Source organism: Electrona antarctica (assembly GCF_951216825.1).
Source record: "Electrona antarctica genome assembly, chromosome: 2".
In the NCBI taxonomy this organism is placed as follows: domain Eukaryota; kingdom Metazoa; phylum Chordata; class Actinopteri; order Myctophiformes; family Myctophidae; genus Electrona; species Electrona antarctica.
Window position 1 is genome coordinate 46,648,238 of NC_136807.1, and position 24,771 is coordinate 46,673,008.

Sequence of the window (24,771 nt, forward strand, 5' to 3'; positions counted from 1 at the left end):
ACTGAATTGCTTCAGTTTGAGTTCATTTGAGCACCTAAATTCAGATTTGGGCACCGTAGCATGTGGTTTTTAAGTGGTGGGCCTCGGGTCATCCTAGGGGCGTAGACGGTCCAGGGAAAGGCCTACATACTCTCCAAGAGTTGGGAAAGAACATATAAAGAGAGTGGAGTGGTAGGCCCTTGGATTGACCAGTGGATGCAATGTACCCCACTTTGAGGTGTCATGTCTTAGGCCTAGATTTAGGGTAGGATTGAACCAGTCGCCCTGTAGCCATACAAAGGCCTAGGGTTCCCAGATTGTAAAATGTTGTTCCTCCATCTTGGGAGAGTATGTAGGCCTTTCACTGGACCTCCTAGCCACTAAGATGACCCCAGGCCCACCACTTAAAGACCACATGTTAGGGTGCCCAAATCTGAAGTTACGTGGTCAAATGACCTGAAACTGAAGCAATTCAGTAAAGGTCAACGCTTCCTCATGGGGTCATTTTAGGGCCTAGGACCTCCAGTAAAGGGTAAAATACTCTTCTTGGTTGTGGGAACAACATATCCAACGATGAGGACCCCAGGCCCAAAGATGTCCCCCTGGCAACTGTTTCAACTTTGGGTCAGCCTACATGTAAAAGTGCCCAAAGTTGAAGGGCAGAGCTTCAACTTCAGCTACCCAGTACCCAAGGTTGAAGCGCCCTTCAACTTTGGGCACTGGATAGCTGAAGTTGAAAGCTTCAACTTCAGCTACCCAGTACCCAAGGTTGAAGCGCCCTTCAACTTTGGGCACTGGATAGCTGAAGTTGAAAGCTTCAACTTCAGTTCATTTGATCATCAACTTTCAACCTTGGTTCAGTCTACATGTAAAAGTGCCCAAAGTTGAAGGTTGATGCTTTGGGTCAGTCTACATGTAAAAGTGCCCAAAGTTGAAAGGAGGTGGTCGAATGAACTGAAACTGAAGCAATGGTGTAATTGTGCCCAAGGTGGTCAAATTAACTGAAACTGAAGCGATACTGTAAGAGTGCCCAAAGTTGAAAGATGTGAGACCTCAAAGTGGGGTACATTGAATCACTGGTCCGGGGTCAATCCTAAATTGAAAGAACTTCGGATATATATATAAAATGCCATCAACAATGCAGTTATTCATAATAAAGGTATTGTAAAAAAAACTCCTATCACATCACATTCACCACAGACTATAACATTATTTCTCATTTCACATTAAGCTCCCTTTAAAATATTGAGACAGAATATAGGCTTTGCTGCCACCTTGTGGTGACAACGGACCATCACAGAATACATCAACATGTCATGACATGAAATGAGTGATTTCCTTGTAAAACAAAATAACTATGAATCTACTGCCACCTACTGGGGTTTATAATGATAATCAATAACAATATAACTATGAATCTACTACTGGTGTTTATAATGATAATCAATAACAATATAACTATGAATCTACTACTGGTGCTTATAATGATAATCAATAACAATATAACTATCAATCTACTACTGGTGTTTATAATGATAATCAATAGCTTCAGTTTCAGTTCAACTTTGGGCACTCTTAGACCATTGCTTCGGTTTCAGTTCATTTGAACACCTTCTTTCAACTTTGGGCACTCTACCTCAGTTTCAGTTCATTTGATCACCTCTTTCAACTTTGGGCACTCTGCCTCAGTTTCAGTTCATTTGATCACCTCTTTCAACTTTGGGCACTCTACCTCAGTTTCAGTTCATTTGACCACCTCTTTCAACTTTGGGCACTCTGATTCAGTTCCAGTTCATGTGACCACCTTCTTTCAACTTTGGGCACTCTGCCTCAGTTTCAGTTCATTTGACCACCTTCCTTCAACTTTGGGCCACAAACAGAAAAGAAAACACCTTAAACATCCATTGACATGTGCATAACATGGCATATTAGTTATTACACATGTCTGGGACATACAAAAGCAGCCAATGTTATGGCCAGGGAGTCATTTTTACTGAAAGGTAATGGCTGTCCTGCTGTCTGGGTACCCCGACTTTGATTGGCTCCCACAAAGTTTCCCAAGGGAGTTGGCTTGGAACAATTTTTTCTGTGATAGTAGACACCTTTATGAACACATCTGTGAAGAAAGCTAGTGGTAAGCATTCTTTTCCCAGATTTGCCACAACTTAAGCTAATTTTACCTAACTATCACTAAAATTACATACATACACATGGAAGTGTGAAATATGTGGCATGGAGTATCCTGACACATAGGGGTAAGTAGCAGAATAGGATTTTGGGGCTATCTACCATTGTATTCTTAAATATGACCTACACCTACATCATCTCCAGAAACACAAAAATATATACTGTCCGCTTAACAAATAACAACAAAGATGGTTATTTTCCAGCACATTATGGTGAATATCACTGCCTCACTTGTATATAGAAAACTTCCCATATCCTTAAGCTTCAATTTAAGCCCAAGATGACCTTTCTATCTTGAAAATTGTTCTTTCTGTAGCCAAAAGTCTGCACTATACCTCAAATCGGTGAAAATTGTATATTCAGTCAGTATCAGCTATAGGCCTACTTTTAGAATGAAATTAATGAATGACTGGGTATGAACTGACTCCACATAATGGAATATGTCTTGCCGTTTCATACTTGAATAAACTATGTTAAAAAGTTTGTCCCCGCTACCATTTTTATGCATTATCGAAAAATCTATTTTCACTATATATCTCAGCCAATATTGCACTTAAATGAACAAATAAGGTGTCTAGACCTACCGGTATGTTTTGAGGGTCAAGGATCTCAGTGAAACTATTCTTAAAGTGACCACATATCTTTACAAATATGGTATAGACAGATGCTGCATTTTAAAGCGAGCATTATAGCAGTGGTTTTCAACCCTTTTCATATCAGGGTCCATTATTTGTTTGGCATTTGAGCCACGGACCACCATTTGATGAAATTTTGTCTCAGACCCAAAACTTACAATGTTTTGTCGTCGTCGGATTGGATTTTGTCCACAATTCCATAATGTATTGATGTTGGTAGTGGTACGATAGGAGAGATAACAGTCGTTCAAAATAACAATTATTATACTGTGTACTGTTGGTTACATATTTGCTTGCGAGTGTGTACAGGGCAGAATACTGTAATGGATTGTGTGACTGTTTGTATTTAGTTCTGCATAGTGCAGGCCATTCTATAATGTGTATACTGCCGTATACTATTGTTCATTACTCTAATTGTGTAGATTTCTTGTAAATTAAAGATCTAATAAGGGTTCATTTGGTTACCAACTCTCCATCATTTAGCTGGGGACCACCTGGAACCCCCTCAAGGACCACTGGTGGTTCCCGGACCACTGGTTGAAAACCACTGCTTTATAGTAGTGATGTACCGAATATTCGGCCGCAGAAAATATTCGGCAGAAAATGGCTAAAAATGCATTTTCGGCCTATTCGGTTTCAGCCCGAATAGGCAGAAAATATATCGCCGAATAGTGTATGCATTCAAAAGAGCTGAATAAATGAATAAAGAGCTGAATAAATGTTTTATGGATCCATAATAGTGATTATTATTTAAGTTAAGTTTTGCCATAACCATTTATTTAGCCATACATCAGGTAGCTTTAAGGTACGGCCATGACAGCAATGGTAGGAAAAATGATATATAATATTGATCATATTCGGATATTCGGTTTTCGGCCAACTGTTTCCTATATTCGGTATTTCCAAGAATTTCCCTTTCGGTGCATCCGTACTTTATAGCATATAGCGCTAAGCGTAACATCATACAAAAAGCATCCTCAGTATGAACAATAGTAGGCTATATGGCAGTATACACATTATAGAATGGCCTGCACTATGCAGTACAAAATACATACAGTCACACAATCCATTACAGTATTCCACCCTGTACACACTCACAAGCAAGCAACATTGTACAAACAGTGACCACCCAGACCAGACCCTATATACACTAACCTGAACCATCCAGAGTGCTCCAGACTTCCCTCTCCAGAGGGTATTCCGAGACGTTCCAAGGCCAGTGAGTCGATGTGTTTCCTCCAACTGCGCCTTGGTCTGCCCCTGGGTCTCCTCCCAGTGGGACGTGCGTCGAGGACCTCCCTAGGGAGACGCCCGAGAGGCATCCTAACCAGATGCCCGAACCACCTCAGCTGGCTCCTTTCCAGGCGAAGGAGCAGCGGTTCTACTCCGAGTCTCTCTCGCGTGACTGAACTTCTCACCCTATCTCTAAGGGAGATGCCAGCCACAAACTCATTTTGGCCGCTTGTATTCGCGACCTTATTCTTTCGGTCATGACCCACACTTCATGACCATAGGTGAGAGTAGGAACGAAGATTGCTCGGTAGACAGAGAGCTTTGCCTTCTGTGTTTCAATATTTCTTATTAAGCAGAAAAGTACATGGACAATACATGAACTTATGACACATGGACAAAACATACGACACTTAACCCATTCTGTGCGGGAATCCCCTTCTGTAACAGTTCTTCTTTTTCTTCCTATTAAACACTTGGAGGTTCTCTGGGGGTTTAGATCAGGATCTATAAGATCAACCATAATCCCAAATGGGTTGACAGTACAATAACAGGACAAAAACAAAAGGTATATGCAAATCATAAAATACATATGCCAAAGGGGCATAAGGACAGAAAGTATATACAAATCATAAGCACCTATTTACAGTTTCACACCAAATTGAGTATATTAGACTGACCCCTATACCTCCTCATTGGTGTGTCGTCTAACTGGCCTCCTCGGTCATTCCAATACACATAACATTTGACCACTCATCCCCTATATGAGGTGCCAAAGGCAGCCATGCTTCGACGAATTCGGCCAGGTTGCCCTGCAGGACACATGAGAGCCTCTCCAATGGCATTAAGCGTAGCACTTTTTACCATAATATAACACTAGGAGGGCTGTCATCTATCCATGTATGAAGGATTGACAGCCGAGCAGCATAGAGCAAGGCTCGTACTATATGTTTGTTACTTTTAGTTAGTGTGGTAGTTATGTCTGCCCCTAAGATGTAATGAATTGGATCTAATGGTATTCTAATTCCAATCGGTTTCAGAATTTCATCTTGAATAGATACCCAAAAGGGTCTGATTAGTGGGCATGTCCACATCATCCACATCAGCTTTGCCTTCTGGCTTCTGCACCATGCAGAACAAAATGTACAGTCACATTAATCAATCATCGTGTTCATAGAACTCGCTTCTTCTTCTTCTTGTCCAATAATGCTCTCCAGTGACAAGGAGATAAGCCAGTCAGGTTAGTAGGACTGGACTCCAGGACCACACTGAATTGATATGATACAGTTGGGTGCCACCGATATTGTCCCTTATCATTTGACCCATTTAGGCCTGACCTCAAAATTAAAAAAAAATCCTTCTAAATCCTCCAGTTTTCTGAAATAAATATTTTCACGATTTTTAAAAAATAGCAGACCTAGACATAGATCTGCTATTTTTCAATAGCTAAATTATAACATAATGTTTAAAACACCAAAAGGGGTTACCGCCCAAAATGGGTTAACTGTCCTTTTGCGCAGATCACGCAAACCTCAGCAAAAAGAAAAGGACAATATCGATGGCCTCCAACTGTATATGATATAGTACTTTATTGTCAGTTCACACTGAAATGTGTCTTGCGACCCAGCAGCCAAGTATGCAGAACACATATACACACATTTGACATAACACAAAGAACAAGACAATTTACATACATGAAGACAAGAGCAATATCCACCGCTTAGATTATCCTGTGGCTACTACAACTCCTGATTAAGCCTCAAGGTCGACTGGTGGACAAAGGACCTCTTTAATCTGACCTTATTGTATGCGGGTACACCATATCTCCTTCCTGAAGGTAGCAACCTATATTCTCCATACAACACATGCTTAGTATTAGAGGTGATATTATTCCTTGCTAACCTTAGGATGCTGTTATCATACGTGGATGTATAACGTTTCTGAAGTGGTTGTCCAACAATCTTTGAACAAATGTTCAGTTGTTGCAGCAGTTGTGACTTTAGGGCTGCAGACAAACATCCACACCAGGTGGTACTACAGTACTGAAGAAGAACACTCATAATAACAGAAGTGAAAAACAAAAGAAGAATCCGTCTACTAGCACCGAAGGATCTTAGACGGCGAAGGAAGTAGATTCTTTGCTTTTCAACCCCCCGTGACATTTTTAAAGTTTAGACCCGAGTCACATAATAAAACAATTCTAACGTTAAGCAGCGTTTGGAACAATTTCACCATGATTATATATCACAACTGACAGCTGTATGTGTGTTGCACACAAGATGCATGCAACTTGTTTTCTTTCACATTAAAATGGTGTTGCAGCTAACCGCCACTCAGACAGTCTGACACTGTGCTTACTGCTTACGCAATAACAGAGCTTTCACTTCCCCATATACACACACACACACATATACATTGCTCTCAAGAATGTTTTTGAAAACATTTGAAGCGAGAAATCGATTCTATTTCATCAACAATTCCTTGCTTTCCGATGTGACCATGTTGCGCTTCTCTGGGCGTGCAGGGCGGATATGGCCAGCGCAATGCTTATGGAACACTTTCATTATCACAAGCAAGGAAATGCTTTGTTTTGTTGTTACTTTTGGGTCAATGTATTAATCTATTAATTAAAGATGGGTTGCCGTGATTACCCCCCCACACACTAAAACATGATAATCAACTACTTTGATTACACTAGGAGAAAGACTTTATTCAAAAAAGTGTACAGAAAGTGTTAAAATTATGTTTTTTATGTGGCCAGTGGCCACATAGTTCATTAAGTATGCCTGGTTTTCCTGGTGGGTGCTGAACTGAAGCCGCACCCACAACTGTTGTTGTATGATAAAGGAGGGGTTAGGGGACAGGATATGATATTGTGATGTCACAAACAGGGATTCAGGGAATATTGTGTAACTGTAAGTAACAGTTTGGCATAAACAACCAGATAGAAATCTCATAAACATTCAGGTATATAAAAGGAAAAAAAATAAACTAAAATGAAATATTGGACAGAATTCCAAATTTGTCATAAAGAGACAGTAAAATTAGATTAATCTTAAAATCATCTATCCACCGATGCTTGACGCTATAAATCGAAATTGTCCACTTTTGGATGTCAGGGATGTATGAAACTTTCACTCATCTTGCTGTCATAGAATCGCAGGTTATCTAGCGACAGGGCCATTCTCAACCTGGTCCAGAACAGAGGATGGGCCATGGGGTTTCTGGGCCAGGACAGCACAGACTTTCTGCACAGCCGCTTCCTCAGTTGAAGGTACTTCATCTTGGGAAAGGTCTCGTCCAGCAGAACCAGCACTGCCACGTCCATCTTGTTAAAAAAAAAAACAAGGGTGGGGAAGTATATGCGGCCGTCAATTTACTGAGCAAAGGTGAATTTACTGAAATATTTAATGAATAAAGCACTGGTTCTCAACCATTTTCATCTTAAGGACCCCTAAATTGATATGCATTTAGCAATTGGCTGCAGACCTTATATTTATATTTACTAGCCATTACCCGTTGTGAGATATTGCACAGGGGGTACTGCGCCCTGGGTGCGTTTTCGCATTATTAATTCACTAATAAATACATTAAAGAGGATAATATCACGTATTAGAAGGACAATGTCAGTCACCAGAAGCAGGGGTTTCAATGGGTTTATTTAATATAAACTAAATCTAAATATTGAATGAAGAAATTTAAAAACTGTATGGAGTGCACACAAAAGCCATAATATACATCAAAATGAACCCAGAAGTGTTTTAAAGTGAAATGCCCCTTTAAATCATTTTGCTGGGGGGACCCCCTGGAAACCCCTCAATGGCCCATGGGGTTCCCTGGGACCACACTTTGAGAGCCACCGGAAATACAATAATGGCAAAGTTCCTTTCTTACAAACCTTCTCGTCCAGAAGCCTCTGCTGGACCATGAAGAAAGCCTGGCGTATCACACCATTGACTGCTTCACCGCCACCATGCGCATTACTCCCTCCTCTGGAAAGCACAAACACCGTCTTCGCGCTGCTATGCACGGCACTGTGAAGGTTCTCAATACGGGAAACCCCGGGCATCCAGTCCCTCTCTTCCAGACACAAGCAGAATCTCCTATGACCTGCAGTCTCCATTTGGACGATTAGCTCGTTATAAACCCAGTCCCTCACAGCTGCGTTCTCTGTGTCAAACACAACGAAGGCGTCGTATTGTTTCTGGAGGTCACTTCCGGGCAGCTGGGAGTAGCCTTTATATCCCGCCCACAGCACCTGCAGGCTATACCACAGATCCCAGCCGTAGAGGTGCTTCAGCAGGGGGAAAACCGTACATGCCGTGGCCAAGAAGGAAGTGAAGAGGAAGGCGATGCTGCCGTATATCTCTTGGCAGGAGCGGTGGTCGGTGGACAGGACGCTGCTTCCCTGCAGGGATTCTGGGAACTCGCAGAGGACTTTCGTAGTGAGATAGGGAATGTCCACGGGACTGGACCACAAGAAGTCTGCCAACCTGGAAGCGTCACAGTTACATTCAAACGGGTTGGCGTGCAGGGCCAGTTTGTGAAGGGCACTGCCGTTCCTCAGCAAGGTGGGAAGCACCTGCTGGTCCAGCTGTTTGATACGGTTGTGGCTGATGTAGAGAGAATCCAGGGCTTTGGCCTGGCTGAAGAAGTCATCGGGGAGAGTGGTAATATAATTGTGACTGAGGTCCAGGAGAGTAAGATTACCAAATTCTATGGCCGTATTTGGCAAATAACCAAGGTAGTTTCCACTGAGGTTGAGGTGGCGCAGGTTGCTCAGTAATCTCAGGCATTTGTGTCGCCAGGGGAAATTGCTCAATTTGTTGTCACTAATGCTGAGTGTCTGAATGCTTTTCGGTAGGTTACAGAACACCTCTGAGATGGAGCTAATCTCATTCTGAGAGATGTCCAGGTAGATTAAGCTAACAAGGTTTTGGAAAAAATGAATGTAATTCTTGTTGTCAGGGAGAAACATGAGGTTGAGCTGATTACCGGAGAAGTAGAGGTACTTAAGAGAGTCGCTGCTTAAATTTGGACTTATTCTTATTCCAATGCCATTGTTTGCCAGGCTTAGGACTTCCAAGTGAGAGAGATTTTTGAGGAACTCAAAGCTGTGACCCATGCCCTTCAATTGGAAATGGAAGTCATTGTTACTGAGGTCCAGTACTTTCAGAGTACTTTGAAGCACAGTGAAAGCATCAGGGTAGTAAAGGTCGATTCTATTATAGGCCATATTAAGATACACCAAGTTTTTCATGTTACTAAATGATCCGTTCCGCAACGCTTGGCTCATGTAATTGTAGGACAGATCTAAACAAACAGCATTTTCCATACCCACAAATACAGCTTTGTTAAGGGACATAATGTTATTTTGAGAGAGGTCATAATATGTCACATTATAGCAGAAACAATATTTGAAGTCCCATATTGTTTTATTTAACACACTGTCACTGTTACACTGTGCATTAGTTTCAGTCAGTTCCCACATGTCACTTGAGGCGTCCTTTCTATCTAAAACAATTAGGGGAGGGTCAGTGAAGTCATGGAACGTATGCAGATTCTGATTTTGAGAGCTCTGCTGTGACGGACATTTAGAGGAGGGACAGGAATGACGCGGGAGGAAGGTCAGTATGTTCTGGGAGACGTCAACTTTGGTAAGGGCAGGCAGCCGTCTCAATGCACTCATGTTAATGGACTTGATGAAGTTCATTCGCAACTCCAGTGACTTTAGGTGTTGAAGCTTGGACAGAACTTCCAGGCTTTGACTTGAAAGTGTGAGGAAAAAGTTCCCACTGAGGAGGAGAGTTCTAAGCTTAGAGACGTTTCCAAGATGTTGTGATAATGTTAGTTCTGGTAGTGTTTTAAATGGTTTGTAGTTGTAGATAAGGCTAATCCAAGTCAGGTTCTTGAGCTCAGAGAAGAATGTGCCATTTCCGATGGCTTCACTTAGGAAGTTGTCAGAGAGGTCTAATCTGTTTAACCTTTTCAAAGGTTCAAAGAGGCCCTCTGGAAATGTTTTCAGTGAGTTTCCTCTCAAACTTAGGAATTCAATAGAGCCGTTAATATGCTGTGGAATATTGAGAGAGTTTCTGTTGAGTTTGAGGGCGGCATTGTTCGGGCAGGGAATGCACCTCCTAGCTGCATGGTCACAACGCTGGCAATTCCATTCTAAAATTAGACTTTCGAGACGGGTGAGGTTGGCAAACGCATATTCCACGATCTCAGTGATGGTATTCTCTCGTAAATCCAGTCTCTCCAGTGATGGTGGTAGCCCTTTAGGGACCGATGTCAAATTGTTGTACCCTAGAGTAAGAGTTTGGAGTTCAGTAAGCTCCCGAAAAACATCCTCGTGGATGTGAAAAGACTGATTGCAAGGGTTTCCATAAAAGCAGTTCATGGTAAGAAAGAGATGCTGCAGATGTGGAGTGTTTAAAGGGAGTTCTATATTGAAGATGTGGTTCTTCTCCAGATCCAATGTTCTGAGGCTTTCAGGCAGCCAGGGTAGAGATTTGAGGCTGTTTCCTGACAGGTTGAGAGACTCAAGCTTGTCCAGGCCCTTGAAGGCATCGCGGTGGATGTCCATTGTGCAAGGTCTTTTGTCTGAAGCTTGCATTGGCAAGCAGTTCCACATTAATTTCAGGGTTTCAAGGTTTGGGACACCTGGGAAAGCATTCTGACCAACTTTCGTGATCTGGGCCTGACTTAAGTCCAATGACACGACAGTGTTAGACCTTATGTGAGGAATGTAAATGAGAGGACGGTGCGAGCAGTCTACTGTAGTCAAGTTAACATCACCGTCACAAGGGAAAAAGATGGGAATACTTGCTCCCACAAATGATGGCAGTTGACAAAGTATGAATATGAGATTTTGCCACATGATCTGAAACAAATATAAGTAACGTATGTATTAGTATAATGCACTTCTATGATTCTTCTTATTGTATCGTTAGTACAATAAGCATTACATTTTTTAAATATCACCCTAAATGTCTACAAGGAACAATATATCTTCACAGACTTGCCAGTAAATCATTCTTGACTTAAATTTTTACGCAATGAGCTTTTAATACACATCTTGAAATACAAGAATGTTGCATTAAAAAAATTCCCAGTAAATGAGGTAAATTATTTCAATATTAATGACTGGACTGATTACAATTGTGTACTCAAAAGTCAAATCAAGCTGGCCAAGTGGTCCAAAGCCGCGTGTTCGAGTCCCGTTCATGATGACCCTTGCTGCATGTCTCTCCCCTTCTCTCTCCCTCTTTCCTGTCAATCTCCACTTGATACTATCAATGAAGGCAGAAAAGACAAAAAACTATCTTAAAAAGTAAAATCAAGGCATACAGTACAGTAAATCACTGTATTTCAAAATGTAGATACACCTTTCTCAGTAGCTTTCTTCCGACAGGAACACACCCATATGTGCCCATTCATCATTCTTTCACCCAGTGCAAGAGACGATTTCCGACATAAAAGATAGAATGCCATACTAATGTGCTTACTTTATGAGGTTGGACTTATCTTCCAGAACCGTATTGAGGAGCCAGCAGAAACGTTGCAGTAATCCAGTTGAGGGCAGACTGTGTTAAGCAGTCAGATTCTAGTCTGCTATATAACTAAAAGGAGTGGGAAAAATATGTGCATGGAGAAATGAAACTATCACATCATACACACAGATGCCATGGTCGTGTGATTACTAATGAAACTCAGTTCTGTAGAAGTTTAACAAGCCATTACATGTGATAATTAGTTACAGATCTATAAGAGTCCATTTGGTTACCAACTCCATAATTTAGCTGGGGACTACCACCTGGAACCCCCTCAAGGACCACTGGCAGTCCCCAGACCACTGCTTTAAATCCTTAGGCTATATAGCACCTGTTTTCTTGCAACCGATTCTTGCAACCGTACCTTTTCGAAGCTGAAGGACATCATCTCTCAGTTGAAATCTGAGCTCAGTCAGAATGACAAGCTTGTCACAGAGTTCTCGACAATCACTACAACCCAGGCGAAAAGAACGCCGTCCTATGAGCCTCTGAGCTTAGCCCCGTATGTGCCCTCTCCCTACGCTCATTCTGTAGCTACGAGATGAGGTCACACACAGGGCCCCTCCCACCCCGTTCAGAAACGGCGCATGTTTCCACAAGGAACGATTCTTACCCTTTTCTAAACAATTAAATCAAAACGTGAAGGGGCAGAAGAGGTTTACACTAATTCAAATTTAGCAACGTCCAAGAAAATCCAAGTTTAAACGGTTACGAGCGTTACAGCGGTTGGTTTAGTCAGCCGCTTCCATGTTTATCAAGGGATTCGTGCGTGTGCGTGTGCGCGTGCATGTCGAGTGAACTGAAGTCAGTTGGACATTTTCGACCAGGGGAGGCGCCTGGCCAATCAGCAGCAGCTATCCCACCTCTAGCTGCTGCTGATTGGCCAGGCCGTTTTGTGGCCGGGCATCAAGTCTGCCTGAGAGTTCCCAGATGGGAGCAGGAGGCGGGAACCCAGTGTACTCTCTGCTGGCCCATCTGGCGGAGTCAGGTTAGCGCCGGGGAGGCGCTAAAGCTTTTCAACTTCCTTGAAAAACATGCTAAACAACCGCTAGACGCTCGTGTAACCGTTTAAAGTTGGATTTTCTTGGACGTTGCTAAATTTGAATTAGTGTAAACCTCTTCTGCCCCTTCACGTTTTGATTTAATTGTTTAGAAAAGGGTAAGAATCGTTCCTTGTGGAAACATGCGCCGTTTCTGAACGGAAATCGATTCCATTTCATCAACAATTCCTTGCTTTCCGATGTGACCATGTTGGGCGGATGGCCAGCGCAATGCTTATGGAACACTTTCATTATCACAAGCAAGGAAATGCTTTGTTTTGTTGTTACTTTTGGGTCAATGTATTAATCTATTTATTAAAGATGGGTTGCCGTGATTACCCCCCCCCCCCCCCCCCCCCTCCCCTCCCCACACTAAAACATGATCATCAGCTACTTTGATTACACTAGGAGAAAGACTTTATTCAAAAAAGTGTACAGAAAGTGTTAAAATTATGTTTTTTATGTGGCCACATAGTTCATAGTTCAAGTATGCCTGGTTTGCCTGGTGGGTGCTGAACTGAAGCCGCACCCACAGCTGTTGTTGTAGGATAAAGGAGGGGTTAGGGGACAGGATATGATATTGTGATGTCACAAACAGGGATTCAGGGAATATTGTGTAACTGTAAGTAACAGTTTGGCATAAACAACCAGATAGAAATCTCATAAACAATCAGGTATATAAAAGGAAAAAAAATAAACTACAATGAAATATTTGACATAATTCCAAATTTGTCATAAAGAGACAGTAAAATTAGATTAATCTTAAAATCATCTATCCACCGATGCTTGACGCTATAAATCGAAATTGTCCACTTTTGGATGTCAGGGATGTATGAAACTTTCACTCATCTTGCTGTCATAGAATCGCAGGTTATCTAGCGACAGGGCCATTCTCAACCTGGTCCAGAACAGAGGATGGGCCATGGGGTTTCTGGGCCAGGACAGCACAGACTTTCTGCACAGCCGCTTCCTCAGTTGAAGGTACTTCATCTTGGGAAAGGTCTCGTCCAGCAGAACCAGCACTGCCACGTCCATCTTGTTAAAAAAAAACAAGGGGGGTGGGGAAGTATATGCGGCCGTCAATTTACTGAGCAAAGGTGAATTTACTGAAATATTTAATGAATAAAGCACTTTTCATCTTAAGGACCCCTAAATTGATATGCATTTAGCAATTGGCTGCAGACCTTATATTTATATTTACTAGCCCTTACCCGTTGTGAGATATTGCCCAGGGGGTACCTGGGCATATACCTGGGCATATTTGGTGTTCAGTTTGACCCTCCAGTTTTGGAGATATGACTTATAGAGTAATGTCTTGCAGAAAACAGCGAGTTGAGAAAACAGGCTTGAAAGGATCACTTCTGTGGACTCTAACATTACACCTAGCTACATGTTTAAGCATCTATTTCATATTTACATGTCGATTTCAGCTCTGACACTTATTTCAGACATGCTCTAGTATGTGAAGAGTCTGCCTGTGCTATAAACTCATTTTGGGAAAAAAAGTTAAAAAAAAAAAGTTTTTCTCCTCTGGTGAAAAGCTGGAATTTGCGCGATGGCAGTCTCTCAGTCAAATCTGGTCACTATATATATATATATATATATATAAAATAAGACCAGTCTGAAGTGAGTGGTGCAACGGAGTGGGACGGAAAATAGGGACAGACATAGGGACATAGGTTGGGACAATGCTGTTCCTTGGAGTGGTTGCACCACTCAAAAAATTGCACCCATGCTAACTAGGCGGTGCAGAGTGTGTGTGTGTGTGTGTGTGTGTGTGTGTGTGTGTGTGTGTGTGTGTGTTATAGGCTGCTCAACAGTGCCACTTTAGGTCACCCAGCAGTATTGCAGCTGGGTTCATACCCCAAACATAAATAGGGACAGACACGGCCATGTGATTGGCGCGGTGTGCACCCTCAAAACATATGTTGTGCTAGGGACAAGAAGAAACAAGCTCACAATGAAGTAAGCTTATAGATAGGCTATAAATGGTTAAAGTGATTTTAATGCTATATTAAAATGGGTATTTCACTTTAAAACTTCTGGGATCACTTTAATGTCTACTTGTGTAGACAATAATAGCAATTTTATCAGCCACGCCCTCCACCTATATGAATCAATTGAAAACACATGTCCCTGGTTCTGGTGACTGATATCCTTGTAATGTGTGTCTTAAATTACTTTTATTTTATTTTTTTGGGAATTATTTTTTTAATGAAAAAAATAAAATAAAGAGGATAATATCATGTATTAGAAGGACAATGTCAGTCACCAGAACCAGGGGTTTCAATGGGTTTATTTAATATAAACTAAATCTAAATATTGAATGAAGAAATTTAAAAACTGTATGGAGTGCACACAAAAGCCACAATATACATCAAAATGAATCCAGAAGTGTTTTAAAGTGAAATGCCCCTTTAAATTTTTTTGCTGGGGGGACCCCCTGGAAACCCCTCAATGGCCCATGGGGTTCCCTGGAACCACACTTTGAGAGCCACCGGAAATACAATAATGGCAAAGTTCCTTTCTTACAAACCTTCTCGTCCAGAAGCCTCTGCTGGACCATGAAGAAAGCCTGGCGTATCACACCATTCACTGCTTCACCGCCACCATGCGCATTACTCCCTCCTCTGGAAAGCACAAACACCGTCTTCGCGCTGCTATGCACGGCACTGTGAAGGTTCTCAATACGGGAAACCCCGGGTATCCAGTCCCTCTCTTCCAGACACAAGCAGAATCTCCTATGACCTGCAGTCTCCATTTGGACGATTAGCTCGTTATAAACCCAGTCCCTCACAGCTGACGAAGGCGTCGTATTGTTTCTGGAGGTCACTTCCGGGCAGCTGGGAGTAGCCTTTATATCCCGCCCACAGCACCTGCAGGCTATACCACAGATCCCAGCCGTAGAGGTGCTTCAGCAGGGGGAAAACCGTACATGCCGTGGCCAAGAAGGAAGTGAAGAGGAAGGCGATGCTGCCGTATATCTCTTGGCAGGAGCGGTGGTCGGTGGACAGGACGCTGCTTCCCTGCAGGGATTCTGGGAACTCGCAGAGGACTTTCTTAGTGAGATAGGGAATGTCCACGGGACTGGACCACAAGAAGTCTGCCAACCTGGAAGCGTCACAGTTACATTCAAACGGGTTGGCGTGCAGGGCCAGTTTGTGAAGGGCACTGCCGTTCCTCAGCAAGGTGGGAAGCACCTGCTGGTCCAGCTGTTTGATACGGTTGTGGCTGATGTAGAGAGAATCCAGGGCTTTGGCCTGGCTGAAGAAGTCATCGGGGAGAGTGGTAATATAATTGTGACTGAGGTCCAGGAGAGTAAGATTACCAAATTCTATGGCCGTATTTGGCAAATAACCAAGGTAGTTTCCACTGAGGTTGAGGTGGCGCAGGTTGCTCAGTAATCTCAGGCATTTGTGCCGCCAGGGGAAATTGCTCAATTTGTTGTCACTAATGCTGAGTGTCTGAATGCTTTTCGGTAGGTTACAGAACACCTCTGAGATGGAGCTAATCTCATTCTGAGAGATGTCCAGGTAGATTAAGCTAACAAGGTTTTGGAAAAAATGAATGTATTTCTTGTTGTCAGGGAGAAACATGAGGTTGAGCTGATTACCGGAGAAGTAGAGGTACTTAAGAGAGTCGCTGCTTAAATTTGGACTTATTCTTAATCCAATGCCATTGTTTGCCAGGCTTAGGACTTCCAAGTGAGAGAGATTTTTGAGGAACTCAAAGCTGTGACCCATGCCCTTCAATTGGAAATGGAAGTCATTGTTACTGAGGTCCAGTACTTTCAGAGTACTTTGAAGCTCAGTGAAAGCATCACGGTAGTAAAGGTCGATTCTATTATAGGCCATATTAAGATACACCAAGTTTTTCATGTTACTAAATGATCCGTTCCGCAACGCTTGGCTCATGTAATTGTAGGACAGATCTAAACAAACAGCATTTTCCATACCCACAAATACAGCTTTGTTAAGGGACATAATGTCATTTTGAGAGAGGTCATAATATGTCACATTATAGCAGAAACAATATTTGAAGTCCCATATTGTTTTATTTAACACACTGTCACTGTTACACTGTGCATTAGTTTCAGTCAGTTCCCACATGTCACTTGAGGCGTCCTTTCTATCTAAAACAATTAGGGGAGGGTCAGTGAAGTCATGGAACGTATGCAGATTCTGATTTTGAGAGCTCTGCTGTGACGGACATTTAGAGGATGGACAGGAATGACGCGGGAGGAAGGTCAGTATGTTCTGGGAGACGTCAACTTTGGTAAGGGCAGACAGCCGTCTCAAAGCACTCATGTTAATGGACTTGATGAAGTTCATTCGCAACTCCAGTGACTTTAGGTGTTGAAGCTTGGACAGAACTTCCAGGCTTTGACTTGAAAGTGTGAGGAAAAAGTTCCCACTGAGGAGGAGAGTTCTAAGCTTAGAGACGTTTCCAAGATGTTGTGATAATGTTAGTTCTGGTAGTGTTTTAAATGGTTTGTAGTTGTAGATAAGGCTAATCCAAGTCAGGTTCTTGAGCTCAGAGAAGAATGTGCCATTTCCGATGGCATCACTTAGGAAGTTGTCAGAGAGGTCTAATCTGTTTAACCTTTTCAAAGGTTCGAAGAGGCCCTCTGGAAATGTTTTCAGTGAGTTTCCTCTCAAACTTAGGAATTCAATAGAGCCGTTAATATGCTGTGGAATATTGAGAGAGTTTCTGTTGAGTTTGAGGGCGGCATTGTTCGGGCAGGGAATGCACCTCCTAGCTGCATGGTCACAACGCTGACAATTCCATTCTAAAATTAGACTTTCGAGACGGGTGAGGTTGGCAAACGCATATTCCACGATCTCAGTGATGGTATTCTCTCGTAAATCCAGTGTCTCCAGTGATGGTGGTAGCCCTTTAGGGACCGATGTCAAATTGTTGTACCCTAGAGTAAGAGTTTGGAGTTCAGTAAGCTCCCGAAAAACATCCTTGTGGATGTTAAAAGACTGATTGCAAGGGTTTCCATAAAAGCAGTTCATGGTAAGAAAGAGATGCTGCAGATGTGGAGTGTTTAAAGGGAGTTCTATATTGAAGATGTGGTTCTTCTCCAGATCCAATGTTCTGAGGCTTTCAGGCAGCCAGGGTAGAGATTTGAGGCTGTTTCCTGACAGGTTGAGAGACTCAAGCTTGTCCAGGCCCTTGAAGGCATCGCGGTGGATGTCCATTGTGCAAGGTCTTTTGTCCGAAGCTTGCATTGGCAAGCAGTTCCACATTATTTTCAGGGTTTCAAGGTTTGGGACACCTGGGAAAGCATTCTGACCAACTTTCGTGATCATGGCCTGACTTAAGTCCAATGACAAGACAGTGTTAGACCTTATGTGAGGAATGTAAATGAGAGGACGGTGCGAGCAGTCTACTGTAGTCAAGTTAACATCACCGTTACACGGGAAAAAGATGGGAATCCTTGCTCCCACAAATGATGGCAGTTGACAAAGTATGAATATGAGATTTTGCCACATGATCTGAAACAAATATAAGTAACGTATGTATTAGTATAATGCACTTCTATGATTCTTCTTATTGTATCGTTAGTACAATAAGCATTACATTTTTTAAATATCACCCTAAATGTCTACATGGAACAATATATCTTCACAGACTTGCCAGTAAATCATTCTTGACTTAAGTTTTTACGCAATGAGCTTTTAATACACATCTTGAAATACAAGAATGTTGCATTAAAAAAATTCCCAGTAAATGAGGTAAATTAATTCAATATTAATGACTGGACTGATTACAATTGTGTACTCAAAAGTCAAATCAAGCTGGCCAAGTGGTCCAAAGCCGCGTGTTCGAGTCCCGTTCATGATGACCCTTGCTGCATGTCTCTCCCCTTCTCTCTCCCTCTTTCCTGTCAATCTCCACTTGATACTATCAATGAAGGCAGAAAAGCCAAAAAACTATCTTAAAAAGTAAAATCAAGGCATACAGTACAGTAAATCACTGTATTTCAAAATGTAGATACACCTTTCTCAGTAGCTTTCTTCCGACAGGAACACATGTACCCATATGTGCCCATTCACCATTCTTTCACCCAGTGCAAGAGACGACATAAAAGATAGAATGCCATACTATTGTGCTTACTTTATGAGGTTGGACTTATCTTCCAGAACCGTATTGAGGAGCCAGCAGAAACGTTGCAGTAATCCAGTTGAGGGCAGACTGTGTTAAGCAGTCAGATTCTAGTCTGCTGAATAACTAAAAGGCGTGGGAAAAATATGTGCATGGAGAAGTGAAACTATCACATCATACACTCAGATGCCATGTAGAACAGGAAATCTATGGAAAATACAGGATCAACCTCTAACTAATTGCAAAAAAAACGAACTCAGCTGATTTTGCAAATGTGCTGACCTCATTACATTTTGGCAAGTTGCTATGGCCAAATTTAGCCCAATGAGTGTTTTTATGCAAAACTAATGCTTGGAATGGCTTCAGCATCATGACAACAACCTAGTTTGATATGTCACATGCTACTTAAAGCATAAGGAAATTTAGAAAATATTACCTTATAATAGGATGTCAATGGTGGCCATACTGTACAGGACATTTTCAACACTTTCCCCTCAGACAATTCCAGGCAACTTTCTTTCTGTTATTCAGGATATATTGAAGATGCAAAATCAGTTGAGTTTGTTTTTTTTGCAATTAGTTAGAGGTCAAATTACATTATTACTGGACTAATGGTCGTGTGATTACTAATGAAACTCAGTTCTGTAGAAGTTTCACAAGCCATTACATGTGATAATAATATAAACGTGTGTGTGTGTGTGTGTGTGTGTGTGTGTGTGTGTGTGTGTGTGTGTGTGTGTGTGTGTGTGTGTGTGTGACGCGACTTGGCCTGTTGTAGCGCCACCATGAGGCTGTTTTGAAAACTGTCAAGTGGCATTTCTTCCTCAGCCTAGTAGTGGGAATAGGCATGCACAGTTTCACCGCAATCGGACGCTGCGTTGAGGAGTTGTGGCGATTTGTACAAAACGGGCTACTCCTGAAAACTTTAGAAGCCAATCGTAGCCAATCAGGATGGATAATTATGAGAAATCAAACAAATCGCATGATCACATGACTATGGAGAGCATGTGTACCGATTTGCGTGAAATTTGGATAAAATCTGAAGGAGTAATATTAGAAAATGTGTTTTACATATGTCGGCCTCCTGGTGGCTTTATAAAGAGCAGGTGGGAAAAATTCCATGCAAAGGTATTTCCTTGGCCTCTAGGGAGTGTGCATACATGGTTTTACACAGATCGGTGCAGTTATAGGTAAAAACACAAATCGGCCAGTTATAGCGCCACCATGAGGCTGAGTTGAAAATATTCAAGTGGCATTTCTTCCTCGACCTAGTGGGAATGTGCGTGCAAAATTTCACGGAAATCACACCATGTGTTCATGATTTGCAGCATTTTGTTTGAAACGGAGCACTCCTGCGAACTTTGGAAGCCAATCTTAGCCAATCAGGATGGAGTCTGAAAAATCTGAAAGACCTGTTTCGTTGAATGGCTCTAGAGAGACGGTGTACCAATTTGCGTAATGTTTGGACAAAATCTGTAGGTGTACTGTCAAAACATTGTTACGGTTACGAGCGTTACAGCGGTTGGTTTAGTCAGCCGCTTCCATGTTTATCAAGGGATTCGTGCGTGTGCGTGTGCGCGTGCATGTCGAGTGAACTGAAGTCAGTTGGACATTTTCGACCAGGGGAGGCGCCGGGGTAACCTGACTCCGTCAGATGGGGCAGCAGAGAGTACACTGGGTTCCCCCCTCCTGCTCCCATCTGGGAACTCTCAGGCAGACTTGATGCCCGGCCACAAAACGGCCTGGCCAATCAGCAGCAGCTATCCCACCTCTAGCTGCTGCTGATTGGCCAGGCCGTTTTGTGGCCGGGCATCAAGTCTGCCTGAGAGTTCCCAGATGGGAGCAGGAGGGGGGAACCCAGTGTACTCTCTGCTGGCCCATCTGGCGGAGTCAGGTTAGCGCCGGGGAGGCGCTAAAGCTTTTCAACTTCCTTGAAAAACATGCTAAACAACCGCTAGACGCTCGTGTAACCGTTTAAAGTTGGATTTTCTTGGACGTTGCTAAATTTGAATTAGTGTAAACCTCTTCTGCCCCTTCACGTTTTGATTTAATTGTTTAGAAAAGGGTAAGAATCGTTCCTTGTGGAAACATGCGCCGTTTCTGAACGGAAATCGATTCTATTTCATCAACAATTCCTTGCTTTCCGATGTGACCATGTTGGGCGGATGGCCAGCGCAATGCTTATGGAACACTTTCATTATCACAAGCAAGGAAATGCTTTGTTTTGTTGTTACTTTTGGGTCAATGTATTAATCTATTTATTAAAGATGGGTTGCCGTGATTACCCCCCCCCCCCCCCTCCCCTCCCCACACTAAAACATGATCATCAGCTACTTTGATTACACTAGGAGAAAGACTTTATTCAAAAAAGTGTACAGAAAGTGTTCAAATTATGTTTTTTATGTGGCCACATAGTTCATTAAGTATGCCTGGTTTGCCTGGTGGGTGCTGAACTGAAGCCGCACCCACAGCTGTTGTTGTATGATAAAGGAGGGGTTAGGGGACAGGATATGATATTGTGATGTCACAAACAGGAATTCAGGGAATATTGTGTAACTGTAAGTAACAGTTTGGCATAAACAACCAGATAGAAATCTCATAAACAATCAGGTATATAAAAGGAAAACAAATAAACTACAATGAAATATTTGACATAATTCCAAATTTGTCATAAAGAGACAGTAAAATTAGATTAATCTTAAAATCATCTATCCACCGATGCTTGACGCTATAAATGGAAATTGTCCACTTTTGGATGTCAGGGATGTATGAAACTTTCACTCATCTTGCTGTCATAGAATCGCAGGTTATCTAGCGACAGGGCCATTCTCAACCTGGTCCAGAACAGAGGATGGGCCATGGGGTTTCTGGGCCAGGACAGCACAGACTTTCTGCACAGCCGCTTCCTCAGTTGAAGGTACTTCATCTTGGGAAAGGTCTCGTCCAGCAGAACCAGCACTGCCACGTCCATCTTGTTAAAAAAAAGAACAAGGGGGGTGGGGAAGTATATGCGGCCGTCAATTTACTGAGCAAAGGTGAATTTACTGAAATATTTAATGAATAAAGCACTGGTTCTCAACCATTTTCATCTTAAGGACCCCTAAATTGATATGCATTTAGCAATTGGCTGCAGACCTTATATTTATATTTACTAGCCCTTACCCGTTGTGAGATATTGCCCAGGGGGTACTGCGCCCTGGGTGCGTTTTCGCATTTTTAATTCACTAATAAATACATTATTAATTTATAATTTGTTAAATTGGAAAAAGGGCTTCGTTAAGACCTCCATATTATTATGGTCAATGCCTGTGTGAAAAGTGTTTCTGACAGACAGACAGACACACATTCAGACAGACAGACATTGACTGAATTATAGTATGATGATATATATATATATATATATATATATATATATATATATATATATATATATATAAATCAGACCAGTCTGAAGTGAGTGGTGCAACAGCGCCCCCTGTTGGTAATCTAAAAATAGGGATGGACATAGGGACAGACATAGGGACATAGGTTGGGACATTGCTGTTCTTTGGAGTGGTTGCACCAAAAAAGAAATTGCACCCATGCTAACTAGGCGGTGCAGAGTGTGTGTGTGTGTGTGTGTGTGTGTGTGTGTGTGTGTGTGTGTGTGTGTGTGTGTGTGTGTGTGTGTGTGTGTGTGTGTGTGTGTTATAGGCTGCTCAACAGTGCCACTTTAGGTCACCCAGCAGTATTGCAGCTGGGTTCATACCCCAAACATACATAGGGACAGACACGGCCATGTGATTGGCGCGGTGTGCACCCTCAAAACATATGTTGTGCTAGGGACAAGAAGAAACAAGCTCACAATGAAGTAAGCTTATAGATAGGCTATAAATGGTTAAAGTGATTTTAATGCTATATTAAAATGGGTATTTCACTTTAAAACTTCTGGGATCACTTTAATGTCTACTTGTGTAGACAATAATAGCAATTTTATCAGCCACGCCCTCCACCTATATGAATCAATTGAAAACACATGTCCCTGGTTCTGGTGACTGATATCCTTGTAATGTGTGTCTTAAATTACTTTTATTTTATTTATTTTATTTTTTTGGAAATTATTTTTTTAATGAAAAAAATAAAATAAAGAGGATAATATCACGTATTAGAAGGACAATGTCAGTCACCAGAAGCAGGGGTTTCAATGGGTTTATTTAATATAAACTAAATCTAAATATTGAATGAAGAAATTTAAAAACTGTATGGAGTGCACACAAAAGCCATAATATACATCAAAATGAATCCAGAAGTGTTTTAAAGTGAAATGCCCCTTTAAATAATTTTGCTGGGGGGACCCCCTGGAAACCCCTCAATGGCCCATGGGGTTCCCTGGAACCACACTTTGAGAGCCACCGGAAATACAATAATGGCAAAGTTCCTTTCTTACAAACCTTCTCGTCCAGAAGCCTCTGCTGGACCATGAAGAAAGCCTGGCGTATCACACCATTCACTGCTTCACCGCCACCATGCGCATTACTCCCTCCTCTGGAAAGCACAAACACCGTCTTCGCGCTGCTATGCACGGCACTGTGAAGGTTCTCAATACGGGAAACCCCGGGTATCCAGTCCCTCTCTTCCAGACACAAGCAGAATCTCCTATGACCTGCAGTCTCCATTTGGACGATTAGCTCGTTATAAACCCAGTCCCTCACAGCTGCGTTCTCTGTGTCAAACACAACGAAGGCGTCGTATTGTTTCTGGAGGTCACTTCCGGGCAGCTGGGAGTAGCCTTTATATCCCGCCCACAGCACCTGCAGGCTATACCACAGATCCCAGCCGTAGAGGTGCTTCAGCAGGGGGAAAACCGTACATGCCGTGGCCAAGAAGGAAGTGAAGAGGAAGGCGATGCTGCCGTATATCTCTTGGCAGGAGCGGTGGTCGGTGGACAGGACGCTGCTTCCCTGCAGGGATTCTGGGAACTCGCAGAGGACTTTCGTAGTGAGATAGGGAATGTCCACGGGACTGGACCACAAGAAGTCTGCCAACCTGGAAGCGTCACAGTTACATTCAAACGGGTTGGCGTGCAGGGCCAGTTTGTGAAGGGCACTGCCGTTCCTCAGCAAGGTGGGAAGCACCTGCTGGTCCAGCTGTTTGATACGGTTGTGGCTGATGTAGAGAGAATCCAGGGCTTTGGCCTGGCTGAAGAAGTCATCGGGGAGAGTGGTAATATAATTGTGACTGAGGTCCAGGAGAGTAAGATTACCAAATTCTATGGCCGTATTTGGCAAATAACCAAGGTAGTTTCCACTGAGGTTGAGGTGGCGCAGGTTGCTCAGTAATCTCAGGCATTTGTGTCGCCAGGGGAAATTGCTCAATTTGTTGTCACTAATGCTGAGTGTCTGAATGCTTTTCGGTAGGTTACAGAACACCTCTGAGATGGAGCTAATCTCATTCTGAGAGATGTCCAGGTAGATTAAGCTAACAAGGTTTTGGAAAAAATGAATGTAATTCTTGTTGTCAGGGAGAAACATGAGGTTGAGCTGATTACCGGAGAAGTAGAGGTACTTAAGAGAGTCGCTGCTTAAATTTGGACTTATTCTTAATCCAATGCCATTGTTTGCCAGGCTTAGGACTTCCAAGTGAGAGAGATTTTTGAGGAACTCAAAGCTGTGACCCATGCCCTTCAATTGGAAATGGAAGTCATTGTTACTGAGGTCCAGTACTTTCAGAGTACTTTGAAGCTCAGTGAAAGCATCATGGTAGTAAAGGTCGATTCTATTATAGGCCATATTAAGATACACCAAGTTTTTCATGTTACTAAATGATCCGTTCCGCAACGCTTGGCTCATGTAATTGTAGGACAGATCTAAACAAACAGCATTTTCCATACCCACAAATACAGCTTTGTTAAGGGACATAATGTCATTTTGAGAGAGGTCATAATATGTCACATTATAGCAGAAACAATATTTGAAGTCCCATATTGTTTTATTTAACACACTGTCACTGTTACACTGTGCATTAGTTTCAGTCAGTTCCCACATGTCACTTGAGGCG

The 24,771-nt window shown here is 42.4% G+C and overlaps 2 protein-coding genes and 1 pseudogene across 3 annotated transcripts; all 3 read right to left on the reverse strand.

The window, feature by feature from the left end:
* Positions 1-7,146: 7,146 nt before the first annotated feature.
* LOC306933499 (toll-like receptor 7) lies at positions 7,147-11,969 on the reverse strand (the record flags this gene model as incomplete). Its single annotated transcript, XM_079515749.1, has 3 exons — positions 7,147-7,359; positions 7,930-10,731; positions 11,949-11,969. The coding sequence occupies 3 exons, from the start codon at positions 11,967-11,969 to the stop codon at positions 7,147-7,149; spliced, it is 3,036 nt and encodes a 1,011-aa protein (XP_079371875.1).
* A 1,470-nt stretch (positions 11,970-13,439) lies between these two features.
* On the reverse strand, positions 13,440-17,939 carry LOC306933510 (toll-like receptor 7; annotated as a pseudogene). Its single transcript has 2 exons — positions 15,161-17,939; positions 13,440-13,659 (listed from the first exon to the last, which is right to left on the reverse strand). The product of its transcript is annotated as a toll-like receptor 7 (transcript).
* A 3,554-nt stretch (positions 17,940-21,493) lies between these two features.
* On the reverse strand, positions 21,494-24,744 carry LOC306933518 (toll-like receptor 7; the record flags this gene model as incomplete). Its single annotated transcript, XM_079515771.1, has 2 exons — positions 23,166-24,744; positions 21,494-21,706 (listed from the first exon to the last, which is right to left on the reverse strand). Exons 1-2 carry the CDS (start codon positions 24,630-24,632, stop codon positions 21,494-21,496), a joined length of 1,680 nt encoding a protein of 559 aa, XP_079371897.1. The 5' UTR covers positions 24,633-24,744.
* Between the last annotated feature and the right edge of the window lie 27 nt (positions 24,745-24,771).